Source organism: Elephantulus edwardii, unplaced genomic scaffold (genome assembly GCF_000299155.1).
Source record: "Elephantulus edwardii isolate Elephantulus edwardi_28Jun2011 unplaced genomic scaffold, EleEdw1.0 scaffold00121, whole genome shotgun sequence".
NCBI classification, from domain to species: Eukaryota; Metazoa; Chordata; class Mammalia; order Macroscelidea; family Macroscelididae; genus Elephantulus; species Elephantulus edwardii.
The window spans coordinates 1,443,687-1,463,604 of NW_006399871.1; the positions used below are offsets into that span (position 1 = coordinate 1,443,687).

General features: G+C 40.8%; 1 protein-coding gene across 2 annotated transcripts in view; it reads left to right on the plus strand.

Moving 5' to 3' along the window:
* Positions 1-327: 327 nt before the first annotated feature.
* Positions 328-19,918, plus strand: part of USP4 (ubiquitin specific peptidase 4 (proto-oncogene)) — a 44,860-nt gene continuing 25,269 nt past the window's right edge. The window contains exons 1-8 of one of the 2 annotated variants that reach the window (XM_006892915.1): positions 328-514; positions 3,620-3,747; positions 6,529-6,659; positions 8,177-8,303; positions 9,205-9,350; positions 9,480-9,541; positions 18,587-18,727; positions 19,466-19,583. In XM_006892915.1, coding sequence (XP_006892977.1) covers positions 366-514; positions 3,620-3,747; positions 6,529-6,659; positions 8,177-8,303; positions 9,205-9,350; positions 9,480-9,541; positions 18,587-18,727; positions 19,466-19,583 — 1,002 coding nt within the window. In that variant the 5' untranslated portion in view covers positions 328-365. The remainder of the gene's footprint in view (positions 515-3,619; positions 3,748-6,528; positions 6,660-8,176; positions 8,304-9,204; positions 9,351-9,479; positions 9,542-18,586; positions 18,728-19,465; positions 19,584-19,918) is intronic. The other variant, XM_006892916.1, reaches the window with a different exon arrangement.

Below are 19,918 nucleotides of genomic sequence, written 5' to 3' on the forward strand. Positions count from 1 at the left end.
CCTAAAAACCTCTGATGGGGAGCCACGGCGCACGCGGCCTTAGACTTGAGGTTGTCGGGCTGCACAGAAGCTTACATCAGAAGGAACGCAAGAAGCCCGTTAAAGGCAAAGAGGAGATGGCAGTCGCCCTGACTGCTTTGCACCCCCTTTTCCGGTCTCCCCCAGCTCCCCTCCGCTCCGCCCCGCGCACTGTACAAGAGGGCGGGTCGGCGCACGGGGGTGGGAAAGAAAAGACGGGCGGGCGGGCGCGCGAGACGCCGAGCACGCTGGACGGGCGGGGCATGAGCCTTGGGCGCGTGCACGTGCGGCGTGCGTGCGTGCGTGCGTGCGTGGGTGCGTCTCGCAGGACGCCGTGCGCCAGGCGGATGTCTAGGGCGGATGTCCGGGCCGGCTGGGCTGGGGCCGCGGATGAGATGGCGGAAGGCGGAGGCTGCCGTGAGCGACCGGATGCGGAGACCCAGAAATCCGAGCTCGGGGCGTTGATGAGGACCACGCTCCAACGGGGGGCGCAGTGGTGAGCTCTGAGACCGCCTTTCTGCCGAGCAGAGCTGGTCGCCAGAGTCCTGGCCCCTCCAGGCCCGGCCCCTCTTCTCGCCTTGGGGAGGAGCCCGGCGGGGGCGGTGTCTGGTGACCCTGAGAGGGTGGCCTGACCCCCGCCCACTCAGGAGAGGAAGGCTGAGCTGAGTTCTGGGAAAGCTCCGCGAGACTGGGGTTCAACCCAGACCTTCCCGGAATCCGGTGGGGCGGACTCTCGCCTGGGGCAAGGGTTGTGGATGAGGAGGGAAAGGGGAGTGCTTGCGGGGATGCTGAGCGTGGAGGGGTTGCCGGATTCCCTTGCTGGAAGAGCCCACCTGCCTCACAGACCCTGGTTCCTTAGAGTAAAATCCCGGTGGCCGTACTTGGCTCACTGTCCTCATGGGTTGAGGCGAGGATCAGAAGTAGGCACTTTGTAACTTGTAAAGTTCATAACATGTCAAGGTCAGAAGCAGAACAAACGTTTGTGAGTTCCAGGTTATTTAACAAATGTCAGAAATACGTTTTGCCAATAGCATTTCAAGATGGGGGGGAGAGGATGATCGCCAAGAGCCTGGAGGTAGAAGATCAAAGTCGTAAAATTTAGAAGAGCAAAGCTGAGATTTGAGGCGCGATTAATAGGTGCTATTAACTGCTGCTGAAAAGCCACAGGAGGGTCAGCTGTGGGTCCATTCCGACTCGAAGGCACACAACATCAACAATAGGTTAGGAGAAAGAATATTGCCTGCAACTACTGGAGCATTCCTGGTCGGCATTATTTAAGTGGACGCTCTGGTAGCCTTGTCGCTACCAGGGAGTCGCACTTCCATCCCAAAGTCAAGCAGTTCAATTCCACCAGCTCTTCCTAGGGAGAAAGATGAACAGTCTCCTCCTGTGCGCTTAAACCGCCTCTGAAAACCCCCACTGGAGGGTCAGCTATGAGTAGGTTCACACAGTCAGCACTACACAGTAACGTTATTGTATGAAAGCAGAAAATTGATAGCTTTGCATTGAATTTCTGTTCTTAAACTGTGATGATAATGATATTTACAGTGACAGAGGAATTGAGAAGAATACCGATGAGGTGTTACAGTGTTCACCTTGAGATAGCCAACCAGTGAAAGGGAGGGCATGCAGATACTTTTAGACGGTATCTTGCATAGAGATGATAGATTAAAACAATACTTGGTAAGCGCAAATGGATTTTAACAAAAACGGAAATCTCATTCAAAAAGGTTATGGATAGTGTTACTCAAGGCATTTGGAGAGATGAGCATTTAGAAGATTTGATGTATTTGTGGACTTAGAAACATTTTGTTCTTTGTTGCCTGTGGAGGTTTTTCCTTTTGTCTTAATCATAAAAGTGATAATTTAAAAATATAACCAGATTTGCTTATTTCTCAAAGTATAAATAGCAGTAAGCTAAAAGAAGCACAGTTTAAGCACCACACTATTGCAGATTACAGAGGGCCTCCCAAGTTAATGATTTTTTATAAAACCAGCATATATTGGTACCAGTTTTGTATATGTGTGTGTGTGTGTGTGTGTGTGTGTGTGTATACACGTTACTTATATGTTTGTATATTTGTGCTATTTACATACATAGGTAAGTCTATCTTTCTGCAAGATAGGGCAAGGGTCACCATGAGTCCTGACTAAAGGGAATCTGACAAGATATATACATGTGCCTTTCAGTGTGTACATTCATATAACAATAAACATTTGGGGCAATAATTTAGTCAGTGTCATCAAGGAAATAAAAGTAACTCAATTCACTGTCATGGAGTCTTTTTTTGACTCACAGCAACCTCCCAACGGGTTTTTGAGGCTGTAAATTTTAATGGGAGAAGACTGCCCATCTTTCTGCCCATCACTGGTGTATTCGAACTACGGGAGATGCATTACCTTTGAGTTAGTAATGCATCTTGCTCGTGATTACACTGTCATGCTCCTAAATGCTTTCACACATTTTTGAGAACTTGTTTGGGCCACAAACTCTGAAGTTGTTGTTAGATGCAGTCCTGTCAACTACTACACGTATGGAAGCTATAAACAACAGATTTGAACCTTGCCTTATCCTGCACCATCCTCATCCCTGATACACTCGAGCCCATTGTTACTGTCTGAAATAGGTGATGCTGTTATTCCATGTTCGGGAAATCACTTTACTGCTTTTTGTCATGTTAAGCAAAGGAGTCACAACTGGATAAGAAATTCTGTAAAAAATCATTATGAGATTAAGGATCTGGTGGTTTTGAAAATGGGATTTTACTCATATAAAGACTTTATTTAAATAATCCTGCATTGTTTGGGTTTATTATTATTATTTTTGTGCATATACCATCAAATCAGATTTGACTAGTGACAGGAAGAGATTGTTCCTCTTTCTCCAGCAGAGCTTCTGGTGGATTTGAACCATGCACCTCTGGGATTGCAGTGCAGCTTCTTGCTACTAGGCCACCAGAGCTCCCTTAAAGAATCATTTTTAAGTCACTAATTTCCTTCCATTCAGTCTTCTCAGTAGTCATTTCATTTAATACCTGCCCTGGGCCAAGACCTACTCCAGACTTGAATGTGTTTTATTATTTTTGGTTGTTTTTTCTTTTTAAATGAGAATGGTGAGGTACCCAAGAAGAATGATCTTTTAAAATAGAATAAGGGAGTAGCCTAGTGGCAAGAAGCTGCGCTGCAATCCCAGAGGTACACTGTTTGAATCCACCAGATGCTGTACTGGAGAAGGAGGGACAATCTCTTCCTGTACCAGTCAGATCTGATTTGATGGTACATACACAAAAATAATAAAATAAAAAATTTTTTTAAAAAGAGAATAAGAGGGGAGCTCTGGTGGCCTAGTGCCAAGAAGCTGCATTGCAATCCCAGAGGCGTACAGTTCTAATCCACCAGATGCTCTGCCGGGGAAGGAGGAACAGTCTCCTCCTGTGCCAGTCAGATCTGATTTGACGGTACACACACACACACACACACACACACACACACAAATAAAAAAAGAGAGAATAAGGCAATAGGTACAGAAACTTGTTTTTTTTTTTTTTAGAAACTTGTAATCTCAACTTTCCTACCACAATAAACTTCTGTCTGTTTCTAGGTATCTTATTGACAGCCGATGGTTCAAGCAATGGAAGAAGTATGTAGGCTTCGACAGCTGGGATATGTACAATGTGGGTGAACACAACCTATTTCCTGGCCCAATAGATAACTCTGGACTCTTTTCAGGTGCAGTATCCTGTTGCTTTTCTATCTGAAATTCCCACTTGGCTAATGGCTTGAGTATGTGTTTATCTGTAACCTAGACTTTCCTGCTTTCCTGGTATGAGGAGAGATGTGTCCTTGATTTGTGTCTGTGGCAGAAATCTACATCTAGCCCCTTAGGAAGAAGTTTAATGGCTTTTTTTATTAAAAAAAATCCTAAAATAATTGCATTCGACATACATTAACATTGTAAGTGTATATCTCTCTCATTTTGGAAAAATTAGGTCTGTTAGAGATTTCAACTTTTAGATTGGTATATGGAGTAGTAAGAAGTAGAGTATAGATTTGAAATAGCATCTGGAAAAAACAACTGAGGTATCATCTCACCCCAGTAAAAATAGAGTCCAGCATAGCAGCAAACAACAAATGCTAGTGAGGTTGTGGAGAGATTGGAACCCTTATTGACTGCTGGTGGGAGTGTAATGTGGCGCAACCACTATGGAAAATAGTATGATGCTTTCTCAGAAAGTTAGAAATAGGGAGCTCTGGTGGCCTAGTGGCAGGAAGCTGCACTACAATCCCAGAGGTGTGCGGTTCAAATCCACCAGATGCTCTGCTGGAGAAGGAGGGACGATCTCCTGTACCAGTCAGATCCAATTTGAGGCTACACCCCCCCCCCCCACACACACACCCACACTCCCCACAAAAAAAGTCTGAAAAAGAAATACCATTTGACCCAGCAATTCCACTATAAGGAATATACTCTAAAGAAACCAGAGCTGCTTCCCCCCAAACAGATATATGCACATCCACGTTTATTGCTGCATTATTTACAATATCTAAGAGGTGGAAACAACCCAAGTGCCCGTCAACAAATGAACAGATAGAAAAAGCACTAAGAAACAAGGAATTCTTAAAATATTACACAACATGTGTAACCCTGGAGGACATAATGCTGAGTGCAATATCTCAGTCATAAAAGGATGAATACTGCGTAACACCACCATTATAAAACAGAACTGACATGGGAATTGGGAGTAAACTAAGAGAAGAGGGGTTAAATAATGAATACTGCATTTTAACAGATAAAGGAAAGAACTGTTTAAAAGGAATATATGATTAAGCATTTTATATATATATATATAAAAAATATAAATACAATAATGGTACACACACAAAGAATAACAAAATAAAGAAAAACTTTAAAAAAATGAATACAATAAATCTCCAGTAAAGACAGTAAATTAATTACTTTTAAGGAAAGTTTTAGTGTGTAAATGACTTGAATATCTTTTATCTTTTAAGTCTGAAATGGTCTAGTAAGTTCTACCTCTGAACTATTTTTCTGTTCCAGATAGAAAAGGTCTGATCTGTCAGTGTTTATAATCATGCAAGAGTTGTATTGCAAATAGTTGACATGTTCATTTAAATCATAGTAAATAAATGTAATAATCATTTATCATTTTAACTGTATTTACATGTATAAATATATAAATATGTGACATTAATTCCATTCACCTAATGATACATAATTATTGTTTAGCCACCACAGCATCCTTTTTTACAAATTTTTCATCACTTGAAACAGGCACAGGACTCTGAAACAGTACTCTCCACCTCCCTGTACCTCCCACTAATGGTAACCATTCATAAACTTTGGTTTCTATGTATTTCCCTATTAGGATATGGCATTGAAGTAGGATCATACAATATTTATTATTTATTGACTGGTTTTACTTAGCACAATGTATTCAACATTCACCCATGTTATAGTGTGTATCAGGACTTAATTTCTGTTTGTGGCTGAGAAATAGTACATGTTAAATTTAAATTACACCTTAGCATTTGTATTCCCCAAAGTTCATGAGTTCTTTCCATTTTCCTTGGAAATGAGAGAAACAGAAATGGGGTAGATTAGAAACCTCTTCCTGAAGAGAGGGGCAGAAGACTTTGTGGGATGGAAATTGGTAGCAGGAGAGGTAGAAAGTACTGGCCATCTTGAAAATACTGTATATATCCTTATAATTTATACATACATACGTTGTGTGTGTGTACACACATACTCCTTGACCCCTTTCCTGCTTTTAGTACAAGATGAGTTGAACTATTGTGAGAACTTTTTGCTTCCCCTATTTTTGTAGATTCCATTGTTACAGGAGTATATTTGTTGACTGGCACAGGCTCCTCAGAAAGGCTCTTTAGGTGGGAGATGATCAGTATTCCCTTGGTCCTCACTGGAAGAAATAGATTTAAAACCATAGATGTCTAGTTCTCACTCCCAGTGCATATATGTTAATCTCTCTCTAGTGGGGGTAATGTGAATGGTTGGCACATTAAATACATTCTGGCTTTGAGAATATTCAACCTTGAATTGAGGTACTTTAAGAATGTAGAATAATTTTTGGTAAAATAAACTTTAATGCAGAGTATCATTTGTTTTGTTAAAAATCTTTCATGGGAAGGCCATAGTGACTTTAGTGCTGTTACAGATAAGCAAGGTAATGTGGTAAATAGTGATTAAAAATTTGAATTGTGGAATCTGTAAGCTACTTTGAAATGTAAGTTGAAGTTTTTTAACCTCACTTTCCATTGTAGAAGAAATTCAAGTTGATCATAACACATTCAGGAAACGTGGTTACAGGCAAGGTCACATTTGCTCTTGGTGATGGGCAGTGACAGAATTTTAGAGTTTTGTACCTGTCCCTACAAATTTATTTTTTTTTCCCCCTGAAACTATGTAAGAACTGTGTAACACAAATTTTTCTGGGGAGAATAGTGAGCTTATAGGGTGTTTTCCTTTTTCAGATCCTGAGAGTCAGACCTTGAAAGAACACTTAATTGATGAACTAGATTATGTACTGGTTCCAACTGAAGCCTGGAATAAGTTACTGAACTGGTATGGCTGTGTTGAAGGCCAGCAGCCCATCGTCAGAAAAGTGAGTCTTTGTCACCCCTGCTCTGAGTGCTCCTGGACCACTTGACTGGTGCTCATTTCCTGGGTAACTGAACAGGTCACAGTGGTTAAATGGAGGTGTTTGAGGCCTTGTTTTGGATTTTCTTAGGGAATTATGGTTGTGAGTGATGGTGAGTAAGACTTACCCAGTATGAGATGGTGAGTAGTCCCTAAAATTCAGTACTTCCTGGTGCCATTGTAGTACTTTCTGGAAGGCTTTATGGGAGAAACAGAGAGTAATACATTCTTTCTTGTTTATCTTAAAACCACCCTGACACTGTTTTCCCCTATGCAGTTGTATAACTGGGTACACTGTTGTATAACTCCTAAAGGAAGCATTGGGAGATTAGCCTCTTTTGAAAAATCTAGCCTAGGGACAGAAAACTCGATTATAGTCGCTCCTGGTAAACAAGATTCATAAAAGGCTACCGCCTGGACTCCCTAAATAATTTGTTTATTCTGTCATAGAGGACATTTTATGAACCTGTATACCTGCTAATAATTATACATTGGGTTAATTTCTTCTTCCTTGTGTATGGCTTGCTTTCTTATATAATACAACATAGCTATAGTCCTGATACCATGATTCTCAAAGGTTTTGGTTCAGGGTCAAAGCTTTCTTTTCCTCCAGCTTGAAATCTGAGGGTTTACAAGGTTAGGGAGATACCAGCCTTCAGTGAACATCTCTTTATTGACCACTGTACTGTCAGGTGGAGAGCACAATGCCCAGGGCTTTTCCTGTATTCTTCTCCAGTGCTCTAATTCAGTGACTGCTGAGATGAACAGTGACGTATATCACAATTGTATAGTCTAATGTTAGCACTTTCTTAGGGGCAAATCTAACTCCTCTTTTCTGATAAATATTTCTTGATGAAGGAGTTAATTAGCTTTTCAGCTTTGGCTAATGACTGTCTGATGACTTAGTGCTGTATTTACTTGCTCTCTCACTGTCGTTGAGTTAGTTTGGACTCATAGTTATCCCTTGTTGGGTTTCTGAAGCTATAAATAGCAACAGGAGGAGAACATCTTTGTCCTTCACAGAAATATATTGTTGTTGTTAAGTGCTGCCAAATTGAGTCCAACTCATAGGGTGCCTTGTTAGAGAAATGAATTCTTCTTCTTCATAGTCAAGTATGCATTTTAAGGTTAGAGCAGCTGTTGAGTGGTTGTTTTTAGGTGCTGTTGAGGCGAGTATTTTTGGTTGAGTCTGAGATAAGACCTTACTAATCAAAACTGACTTTCAGTACCCTTCTTGGAGGTCCCGGTGTGGCTGGGCTGCCCTGATTAAAATCATTGAAGAAGGGGGATACTCTTAGTTGGCCCTAAGGAGTGGAAAAAATTTTTAAATCTGCGCCTTTGATCCTCTGATTACTCAGAGAAACTGATAATGATGTGATTTCTGCCTTTTGTTACTGCTAACTTGTTACTTTTGTTACTTGTTGTACCCAAGATTGCCCAGTTATGGAACCACTGCTCTTTACTTGTGCCTGTTACCCACAGGTTGTAGAGCATGGCCTCTTTGTCAAGCACTGCAAAGTAGAGGTGTATTTATTGGAACTGAAGCTTTGCGAGAACAGCGACCCCTCCAATGTGCTGAGTTGCCATTTCAGCAAGGCAGACACCATTGGTGAGCAGCTGGGCTGGGGATCTTGGTTTGGGATGAGTGCAGGGAGGAGGGAGGGAGGATCTTCAGCTTGTCAACCAAAAAAAATACCAGACTGTGGTTCCCACTTCTGACTTAGGATCCTATTACCCAAGGGAGACCTTGTGAGAGGCCATGCTTAAGAATTTGTTCTCGGGGGGCTCTGGTGGCCTAGTGGCAAGAAGCTGCACTGCAATCCCAAAGGAACACGGTTCGAATCCACCAGATGCTCTGCCGGAGAAGGAGGCGCAATATCCTCCTGTACCAGTCAGATCTGATTTGACGGTACACGCACACAAAATAATAAAAAAAAAAAAAATTTAAAAAAAAAAAAAGAATTTGTTCTCTAAAACACTAGGCTTATTCTTTGCTCATTTGACATACGGTAATAAATAAAAGATGAGGGAATGCAGATTCAGAATGGCTAAACTCACTCAAATTCTTAATGAGAATGTAATATAACTGACATTTGAACCAGATCAGTCTTAGCCCTAAAGAGAAGTGTTTTGACTTTTTTTCCATGTTGCTTTTATGCTGTAAATGATGTAAGTGATCTCCATCACTAGAGGAGGATAAGGATAGTCTTGTGAACACAAAAGGCATCTATAGGGCACTCTGGTGGCCCAGTGGCAAGAAGCTGCACTTCAATCCCAGAGGTAGGCGGTTCGAATCCATCAGGTGCTCTGCTGGAGAAGGAGGTACAATCTCCTCCTGTACCAAGATTTGACTTGATGGTACACTCACAAAAAAATAGTAAAATAAAATAAAATTTTTAAAAAAAGGCCCTGTGGATGTCTGAAAAGGAAGAATGAGTGTTAATTAGCCATGACTGTATTTAGCCTTGAATCTAGAGAGAGCCTTGAATGTTGGTTTTGCCTTTCCTCAGCAACCATCGAGAAGGAAATGCGTAAGCTCTTCAACATCCCTGCGGAGCGTGAAACACGGCTCTGGAACAGATACATGAGCAATACCTACGAGCAGTTGAGCAAACTGGACAACACTGTCCAGGATGCTGGGCTATACCAGGGTCAGGTAGGAGGGCCTCACCCATGCCCCTTCTGACAACTCTACCCGGATGTGCGGCACACTACCTTCTGGTTCTAAGCCTGGCCAAGTGGAGTGACTTACCCTTAACCTCATTTGCTTTCCCCTTTCACTCAGGTGCTAGTAATTGAGCCCCAAAATGAAGATGGCACATGGCCCAGGCAGACCCTACAGTCAAAGTAAGTAAATGTTTCTCTCTTATTGTTGGGCTTACAAGTGTGAAAAACACCCTTCCTAAGGCAGTCGTCTGTGCTAAGAAAAATTGTTCTGAATCATATGGAAAAAACTATTACCAGTCCTGTATCTAGAATCTTAGATGAAGATCTTGACCTTTGGTAAGCGGCATACTGAGCCTCTTTTTCACAGAAAACTGTTAGGGTATCTCAGTAAGAGTTGAGAATGAAGATTAAAAGGAAGAAAATGGTCTGGCTGGGATGCTGCTCTGCCACGAAGTAGTTTTGTTTGTTTTTGTCAAAATCTTTCATTTTCTCTACCTTTAGTGAGAAGCTTGCATAGAAGAAAAAAAAAAGGTTTCTCAAGACGGAAAGAACATAGTTTTATCCTATCCCACTTTCTAGTGTTGGCCTATTAGAGTCATTGTTGCCTTCAGGGCTTTCTGTAGGGATTTTTCTGCTGCTAAAACTTGAGTCTCCAGGCACATCTACCTCAGGAAAGGTTATATAGTGTGTGGAATTGTGCATAATCTTGGGCAGGGAGAGAAAGGAGCTGTGGCATTTTTTATGGCATGAGATGGGGAAATTATACTGTCTTCAGTCATAACAGTGCTAGCCTCTGTTCTTCAGTTGGGTCTTAGAGAGGTGACTGTTACATAGTGATGGGCTCCTAGGTTCTTTGAGAGCCATGAAAGCTTTTCTGAGCTTCCCCTTGAGAAATAGGTATGAAAGCACAAAACATTTTGCACAGAATTTCAAGGAGTTCACAGAACCTTTGAAGCCAAAATAACGACGTTCAGTCTGAGAACTCGCTGGTGTCTGACAAGATAGCATCGTTGTAGTGGGCAGAATAATGATGTCCAAAAGATCCTAATACCTGGAACTTTACAAGGGAATGCTACTATACATGGAAAAAGAGGCTTACCATATGTCTCATAAGAATTTTGAGATGAATTATCTAGGTGTACTCATAAGGGTCTTTATAAATGAACGAGGAAGGTAGAGTTCGAAGGAGATAGGAGGACAGATGCAAAGTCAGAATGATGTAAAATGCGAGAGAGTGGATTGGCATAAACCAGGGCATGTGGGCATCCTCTCAAAGCCCATAAAGCCTCCATAGAGGCATACAGCTCTGCCAACACCTCAACTGTAGGTCCTGAGAACAGTTTTGAACTTCTCACCAAACTTTCACAGCTCTGAAAGCTATTTTTTGTTTTAATCCACCTCGTTTGTGGTAATTTTTTTGTCTCTTTTCAACCTTTTTTAGATGAATGTTTACACAGCAAGCTAGCTTCCTTTTTATTTAGATTGTGACTGACATTTATTAGTTTTCATGATATGACAGTATTGTCATTGTTTCCATTCTGTTCAGTTGGGTTTTGGTAATACTAAAACTCTTTTCTTGGAGTTTGAGATGGCACAGAACTAAGAGAAAATAATCTTAAGAACTGTCAGAAGGTTGTTAGATTCCAGTGGGTGAGATGGAGTTGGGAGATCGAGTAGAAGAGGACCTAAGTTTTGTGGACAAAGGAGACTTCTCTTTTTAATACTGTTTTAATACTGCTTAGTACTCTTTTTAATACTTTAGCCCTTCCGTGTCTTAAGTTGAAGAGATTCCAGTGAAGGGAGATAGTGTTTGAGAAAGAGCAGTGCCCTATTGGATTCCCTGAATAGTCTTTCTGATGAGAGTTGATCATTGGGAGGTGAGATCAGAGTAGAATTTTTGAGGTAAATCTCCTTCCCCACATAGGAGCAGGCGCTATATAGGTGCTGAGGATACAACAAAAGACTTTGTCTTTAAGAGGCAGAAAAGAAGACATAAATGTGCAAAATACATATGCTCAGTGGTTTATCAGTATCGTGGAGAAAAATCAGGGAGGAGATGAATGGGGGTTGGGCTTTGGGAAGGGATGTATTTAAATGAGATAATGAAAAAGGCCCCGTCGAGGGTATTTTTTTGAGCAGAGTCATGAAGGAGTTGAGTTAGCAGTGAGTGTGATGCTTACTTAGGAGAGTAGTATTGTAAAGTAGGAGTGACAGCAGATATATGAGTCCTGAATAGGAAGCAAGCTTTGCTGAAGACTAATAACGGTCTTTGGTGGCTGAAGTGAGGGGCAGTGATAGAAGAATGAGGCCTAAGAGATCAAGGTATAGTGGTCCAATGATCCTTTCGATAATCTGAGATTTGACTGTGCCTCTAGGTGATGTTAGGGAGCTTATTAAACAGAACAGAGAGAGGGGATGGTGGTGGTGGTAATGGAAAAGTAGGTGTGATCTCTTGGTGAATAATTCGTAGGGAACCATGATACACAGCTAATGAGTATGGTTGCTATAACAGGAAAATGACAAGTGGACAGCTTGTGCAAATTGGAGCAGTTTTCACGTTTTAAGCAACACAAGGAGATGAAATAAGCATATTGTCCCTCAGAAAAGGGGGAAACGGGTACGTGAAGCAGGAACAAGTACACAGACTTGGAAAGAAAGAGATCAGGGAGTCAATGAGTCAAGTAAAGTTGGAGGATAGAAGAATAAAGTTGGAGGATAGAAAAGTAAATGAATAATGTTCCAGTTGAAGAACTTTACAGGTTATTATCAAGAGAGAAAGAAATGGAAAATAATAGAAGAAAAGTTGTTTATGAGAGAAGGAAGTAGAAAGAAAAGCCAGTATCTCCAGTATAGGTATCTCAGAAGCAAAGACTGGGATGCAGAGAAGAAATACTAGAGGAAATAATGAAGAATTTCTTAGAATCAAAAAAGACAAAGATTGTAAAGATTGCCAAATATGACAAGCTTTAAGATAAAGAAGAGTCCACACCTAGACAAGATGGAGCTTAACAGCAAAGAAAATTTCAAATCTCAACATTTGTAGTCGATGTTACTATTATCAAAGGTGAAGAACCTTCCCTGATTTAGTCAAAGGGAAAAAACTTCAGAAGTAAAATTAGTTTTGCTAAAGTACTATTTAAATGTTAAGATGAAATAGAAAAACAGTTTACTTTGTAAACTGTCACTCATACATACACATATTAAGGTGAAATAAAAAAAAATTACCTTAGTATTTCTGTAAAGAACACCTGTTGCAGGAACTGCTGTTGGAATACAAAGGCATGCAATGAGGTCTGAGGAGTGTGAGAAAGAACACAAAACTAGAAAAGTGCCAGGACCTAAGGATTTTGTAGTGAGCAGAGATTTCTTAATACAGGGCACAGCACCACAGACCCTATCAAGAGGAAGAAATGGATAGAGTGAATGACTTGAAAAAGAGCTCTATCAAAGAAGAAAATCACAAGCCACAGAGTGTGGGAAGGTATTTTTAATATATGTATATAACAAAATGCAGTCCAGATTTCAGAGACCTTGCTTTAACTTTTTGTCATAAAATACCAGTAGAAAAAGGGGTAAAATACTTGTGCAGGTACTGCAGGAAAGAGGATATCCAGATAGCCAGCAAATATATAGAAAGGTGTTTGCCTTAACAATCATCCATAAATTGTGTATGAAAATTGTATAGTGCTGAGAAAAATGAAAAGAAAGAAAAGGGGAAAAATTGTACTGTGCTTCTGCTTAAGCCACTAGAATGTATTGAAAAGACATTGTGTCTGCAAATTGGTTTGACTATTGAAGAAAACAATAGTGAGTACTAGTTAGAAGTAAATCAGCAGAAGCCCATAGGCATGTTAAAGATATGTTCAAGTATGGCAGTACCACTTGTTATGGTCATGAACTGGAGCTAACCTAAATGTCCACTGATAGTGAGTGGATAAATTGTAGTATGTGCCCATAGTGGGATTCTACATAACAATACATAGTTTTAATGAGTATTACCAGCAGTGTGGAATGAGAGACACCAGATACAGAACACTGAATAACTTAATAACAGGCCAAACTCATCATTGGAATTACAGTCCCCCACCAAAAAAAGCAAACACAAAAACCTAGTCATTGGAGTTCAGTATCAGAATGATGATTAGCTTTGAGAATCAATGACTGGAGAAGGATGTGAGGAGGATATTTATAAATGGGTGCCATCCTGTTTCTTAATTTGGTTACTTTTTACACTCATGATTTATACATATTCATAATTCTTCAGTGCAGAGTTTGATTATGAATTTTTTTTAGTGAGATTTAAGAAAGCAACCTATTCCTATAGCAGTCCTAAAGTAAATTCTTGGTTTTCTCAACATGGAAGGCAAAGGAGGAGATAGGAGGTGATGAAGAACAGAAAGAAATGAGAATGTACTGAACTACTTTCCTTGGGGACATGTGTACAGTATTAAGTTTAATTGTTGGAGGAAAATACAAATGGTTACTGATCTATTAAGTTTAATGGAATAAGCAGTAGGGAAAGAAAACAGAATGTATAACTTTGAAAATGGTTTCTTTGCAAGTAAAGAAAACCTCAAAGTATGTTAAGCAAGATAGATTTTTCCATCTTACTGAAATTTTCCAGAAATCATACATGAAACCTCCTTTTCCATCTCTTTAGTTATGGGACCACAGCTAGTTGTTTATTTTACTACATTTACACGTACTTTTTCTAAATAGTGAAGATCAATTTTTAGAAAATTATATCCCGAAGGGGCAGACCTCTCTGAAAGGAAATATGGAGGGGAGGCCTACACCTACATTTAAAGGAGACTTAAGAAGTGTCTTTTAGCAAGATTGCAAAGTACTCTGCTAAAAATGGAAGTTATTTAAACTAAGAAAGAATGAGAGCATAACTATTAGGAGGCAGCCAGCAGAAGAAAATTAAAAGAGGAAAAAGAGAAACAACTAAAAAGCATGACAGTTAAGTACAGCTGTATGAGGTGGATTGACAGTGACTGTACAATGGACTCTAGCGTGTCAGAGATTGTGATGGTGGCACAGGATAGGAAAAGGTTTCGATCTGTTATTCCTAAAATTATTAGGAGTTGTAGTAGACCTGATGGCACCTAAAAACAGCAGCTATTCAGTAATTGCAAGAGAAAGAGGTGGTAATGTGTTCCGATAAAGATTACTCAAACCCACTACTGGTGGGTTGATTGGCCCTGATGGTGATTGTCAGTTTCTGAAACTGTAAATCTTGACAGGAGACTTCCAGGTGGATACCAGCTTCCAGCCTTCTGATTAGCAGCCCGACACATTACCCACTATGCCACCAGAGTTCCTTCACATGAGGATTACATACTAGAAATCCCTGTGGGGCAGTAGAGTCAGTGGTAATCAACTTCGTGGCAACTGATCACAACAGTGACTATACATGATTTAACCTCATGAATCAGAAGAAACACACTTGTAGGTATTTAAAAACCAAACATGTTTATGTCTATTGAAGACAGTTGAGCTTAGGGGAATGGAAAATCTACCAGCTCAAATTTTTATCTTGGGAAGGTTGTTGGCTCAGTGGTTCTCCCTACAGACCCTCCAGAATAGTAATGTTACACATTTCTTAGCTGGAGGACAGAGTAGGAAAATTATTTTCATTGATGGATTCTTTGGTTTTGTATTCCAAACCCTTGTTTTCAGTGTGAGTAATATGGTAAATTACTGAGCATTTTCACATAGTTTTCTTACGGATTGCTCTTGTTTCTTTGTGTGTCCTGAAGATTCTTTAGACCTGACCTTGTCATATGTCTTGAACCTGATTCTAAGGTGTGTCAGCCCTAATTGGCTCCTCTCCCTAGTCTGTCTGCCCACAGCCAGAAAATGGGCATTATTCTTGCGGTAAAGATGCCTCCTCCACATGGAGATAAAGGTTAACTGTTTCCCATGGAGAGACTGCAACTTAAGGTGTTGTGAAAACAGTTTTGGTTCATTGCTTACTTTACAATAATGCTAGATGCAGAACGAGGGATACTTGAGGCTAGGTGGTAAGTGTGGACTCCTCCTCAGAGCAACACTGACCCTAGAGAACATCTTAATAGTAAACAGGGTACCCTGTGCCTTGCTCACCTGACATGTGCTACTGTTTTACTCGCAAGGTATTGGAGCTTGGGAGTAGACATAGGCTCCATCTGGTTTGCTGGAGCCTCATTTGGGGCATGAACGTGGGTGTGCCACAGGGCCTCAGCCATGGGTTCTGGGGATGTTTGAGTTGTACCAGGGGAACAGGAAATACTAAACTATAAAGGTTCAGAGACTTGACCAAGAGTGCCTTTGGAGAGCAGAGAGATCCTTACTTACTTAGAGGTGCAACCTCTGCTTTCATAATATTTGCAGCATGAGACCTGGTCATGATTCTGAATGAGGTCTTATTTCACCTAATGTGTGTGCCTGAGATTCAGGCATTTCCTACAATGCTGGTTTCCCAGACTGCAGTGGTCCTGGATCCACTCTGAAGCTGCCTGGAGGTCTGGTGACAAGCTCCTGGGCCCAGTGCCTAAGCATTTCCCAGGTATGAGTCACTTCTTTGCATAGAGTTCTTAATCTTTAATTTGTCTACCAAGGCTGAGGTTTTGTTTTGCCTCCTTTTTTTTTTTGCCAAACTTATGTTACATAAATCTTCAAGCATTTGTGCCCTTCATTAGATTTCTTTGTGACCAAATTTATTATGAAAACTGCTAGCTTATTTTCTAGAATATTGTAAAAAATGTTAAATAATTTTTTTTTCTTTTTTCAACCAAAATGTAAAGAATTGACATGTCTCAGGTATAATGGGTTTTATGTTTTTTGGGTTTTTTTGGTTGTTATTCTTTTAAGCGCAAGTTCAGTTGGTTACTGAAAAAGGTAGGGAGACCCTATGAAGAGTTCTGTGCATCAGAATTTGAATTTCATTCTCCTGTAACACTTGTTTCTAACGTGAGATGACTGAACTTATCAGTGCATCTCAGGCCATGGGTGGCAGGCTTCCCTGTGTACCTAGGCTGAGGGGTTAGACAGATGTGAACTATGTGCCTCTGTCATCTCTGTGGCGGAAGAGTGTGCCTTGTCTTTAACAAGTTTCTTTAACTTAAGTTTATGAGTTTTTGGACTCCTTTCTATTCTGTGGATGTAGCTGTGGTAAGAAGTTCTTTGTGGTCCACTACCTGGTCCAGTACCTGTGGTATGAATGTTCTTTAGGATTAAAGATACCTTCTCCTGAAGTTGAAAGTCTGAAGGAGTTGTCTTTTCTTCTTTTACTCTATGACCTTATTGTGGAACAGAACTTGATTCCTGGTCCCTCTGTAGACCAAATAGTGTCCTAATGTCTGCTCATTGTGTGGCAGGATCACTCCTTATCTCTGCTGTTGTGTTTCACTTTCTTCTCAGAGAACTTGGGTTGAGATTAGATTCGGTAAGGTTTGGCATTGCCAAGAAAGGCACACCATCTTAGTCACTTTCTCTCTTCTAAAGATTGGAGAAGATGCAGCCAGAATGCTCCTTGGAGACAAAGATGCCAAAGCTTTGTCTCACACACTTTGGGCGTGTTGTTAGGAGAAGCTATTCCTTAGAAAGGGACATCATGCGTGGAAAGGTAGAGAGGGTCAGCGAAAGAGAAGATGACCCTTAACCAGATAGATTGAGACAGTGATTGCATCAGTGGGTTCAAGTATGTCAGAAATGATCAGGATGGTACAAGATAGAACAAGGTCCAGATCTGTTGTTTATTGGGTTGCTGTGAGGTACTGGACGACATCTAATAACAACAAAATCTAAAAAATTGCCCAGTATTCTAGAAGGAAAATCTCAATTGTACGTGCTTGAAACAGTGTAGGAGAGATTAATTTTCTTGTTTATGTTCTTATACATATTTTAGCAGAAGATTGACAAAATTGATAATTTAAATTTGGGGGGAATTTAGCCTTTGAATGAATCTGAAAGGAATAAATCTAAAACAGGGTTTCATTAAATATTGAAAGATAGATTTGAGCTGGAGAGGTTTATATAATTCCTGTTTCTTAACTTGGCAAATTTGAGGAAAACCCAAAATAATTCCCCTTGAAAGGCATAGTAAAATCAAACTGCTATTCCTATACTAGTATCCTTATAGAGCTCTGGATAAGCTCTAGTGAGCAAGGATTGGCACTGTAAACCCAAGGGCAGGCAGTTCGAGTCTGCCAGCTGCTTCAAGGGAGAAAGTTAGGCATTCATCTCCTCTGTGACTCACAGCCTCTGAAAATACACTGGAGGATCAGCTGTGAGATGGTTCTGACTTGATGGCACATAGTAACAGCAGCAGCAGTAGTTCTGGTGGTTTAGTGCATAATGTGCTGCTAACTGCAAGTTTGTGATTCAAGTCCACTGCCTTTGAATTGTTGAGTTGGCAAAGAGTATTCAGTATACTGTGGACTGTCTAAAGAACAGCAAACAAATCTGTCTTGGAGGAAGTGCAACCAAGGTGCTCCTTGGAAGCAAGGGTGAGGAAACATTGTCTCAGATACTTTGGGCATGTTATCAGGAGGGGCCCGTGTTTGGAAAAAGACGTCTTGCTGGAAAAGGTAGAGAGTCAGTGAAAGAGGGGAAGACCCTCAACCAGATGATTGACACAGTGGCTGTAACAATGGGCTCAAGCATGGCAGAGATGGTGAGGATAATGCAAGATAGGACAGAGTTCAGATTTGTTGTTCATAGGGTCACTGTGTGTTGTCATTGATTGGATGACACCTAACAACAGCAACGGGAGCCACTTCTTGGAACAAAGTGAACAGTACTCTTTCGTATTAACTTTTAGCCTGAGAATTTAGATGGAGGGACACCATGGGTTAGAGCCAGCCTCAGCAGCAGTAGATTTAATGTCTTTGTAGACAGCTTTTTCATTTGAGTCGATCATTTTTTATGATAGCTGTCTATCATTGCTATGTTTCATTGTCTTTCACTGGTAACCTAAAATTTGGGGAAGCTTGTCATTCAGAAATAAAATCAGCATATCATGAAGCATTTGGTAGTTTATCATGCTAAAGTTCAGTGTATGAGCATGTGGACAAATGAGACAGGAAGAACAATTAGTTTCTTGACTCTTAATGAAATTTATTAAAAGCATGAAATTTACTGAATGTAGAAATTTGTTTTGAGAAGAACCCTTTAAAGCACTAAAATAAGGCTTGCTCTTTGCAAAAAGTCAGTAGCTTTGTATCTGCTTCTCTCTCCCAGATCAAGCATTGCGCCTAGCAGAAATTTTACTACCTCTCCAAAATCATCAGCGAGTTCCTATTCCTCAGTGTCTGCCTCTCCCATTGCAAATGGTGATAGCACTAACACCTCTGGGATGCACAGTTCTGGTGTCAGCAGGGGGTAAGAGCAGGCCCTCACTGAGTCTTGCACTGAGTCTTGTGGGCTAGCTTCTCTGCTGCTACACTAAAGCCTAATGGATTGAGAGGTCCTGGAGGGAACATGCTGCATGTGGTTTCTCATTCTGTTTAATACCCATGGTAAAGGGTACCTGTTAATTCTGACTTAACTCTGCTTGCTCTCCTGGGAGCTGTTGTTTTCCCTTTAACCCAGATCTCCTGTAGTTGTTGGGGTTGTTGCATTTGTTTAGGGGGAGAAAAAGGCAGATTTGCCATATGGCGGAATAGCTACAAGAGGATGGTTCTTAGGTGTAGGGGATCCCTATCTGTTTCCCTTCAGTTTTGCCTTGACCCTCTCTCCAAATGTTACAGGAGCACCTGCCCTGTGGCATAATAAGCAGGTGCAATGAGAGAATGCAGGAACACTCAGACCCATTTGAGGCTGGATGTGAACTCATGGGTAATGATAGGCAAATTCAGAGTCTTCCCTTAATTACCTCATAATCAGCTCTCTGTAGAGATAAAAAGTTAGTATTTACTTATGCCTTATTTCTACCCTTAAGGATGTGGTTACCACCTGTATTCGGGAAAGAGGGAGCCTTGAAAGGGTAGTAAAGGGAACTTGTGTCATGGAATGACTAACAGATAAGAGTTCCAGGCAGTCTAGAGGAGTCCCATAAGGTATCCTGAGGACATATGTGTACCACTTACTTTTATCACTAACTTGGATTGTGTTTTTCAGAGGACCTGGCTTCTCCACTTCATATAGTTGTCAGGAGTCCCCATCATCTCACATACAGCCTGGGCTCTGCGGACTTGGAAACCTGGGAAATACCTGCTTCATGAACTCTGCTTTGCAGGTAGAGGGGAGAGCTACCATCTAAACAATACCATATTTATCATAGCACTTTGAGGCTCTAATCTGAGTGGCCTGATAAGGTGTTTAAAGGTCATTTCACGGAGATTCCTGCCTATCCCATCCATGCCTCAGATTTATTAGTTCACTAGTACAACACAACACACGTAGACAAACAGAAAGGGCAACCTAGGCAGAACTGTCAGCATGGAAATACAAAGGAAGAGGAACAGTTGTAAGCAGACACTAGTGATTGGAACATGGAATGTGAGAACCATGAATGTAGGAAAATTAGAAATTGTTAAAAAAGAAATGGAACGCATAAATATTGGCATACTA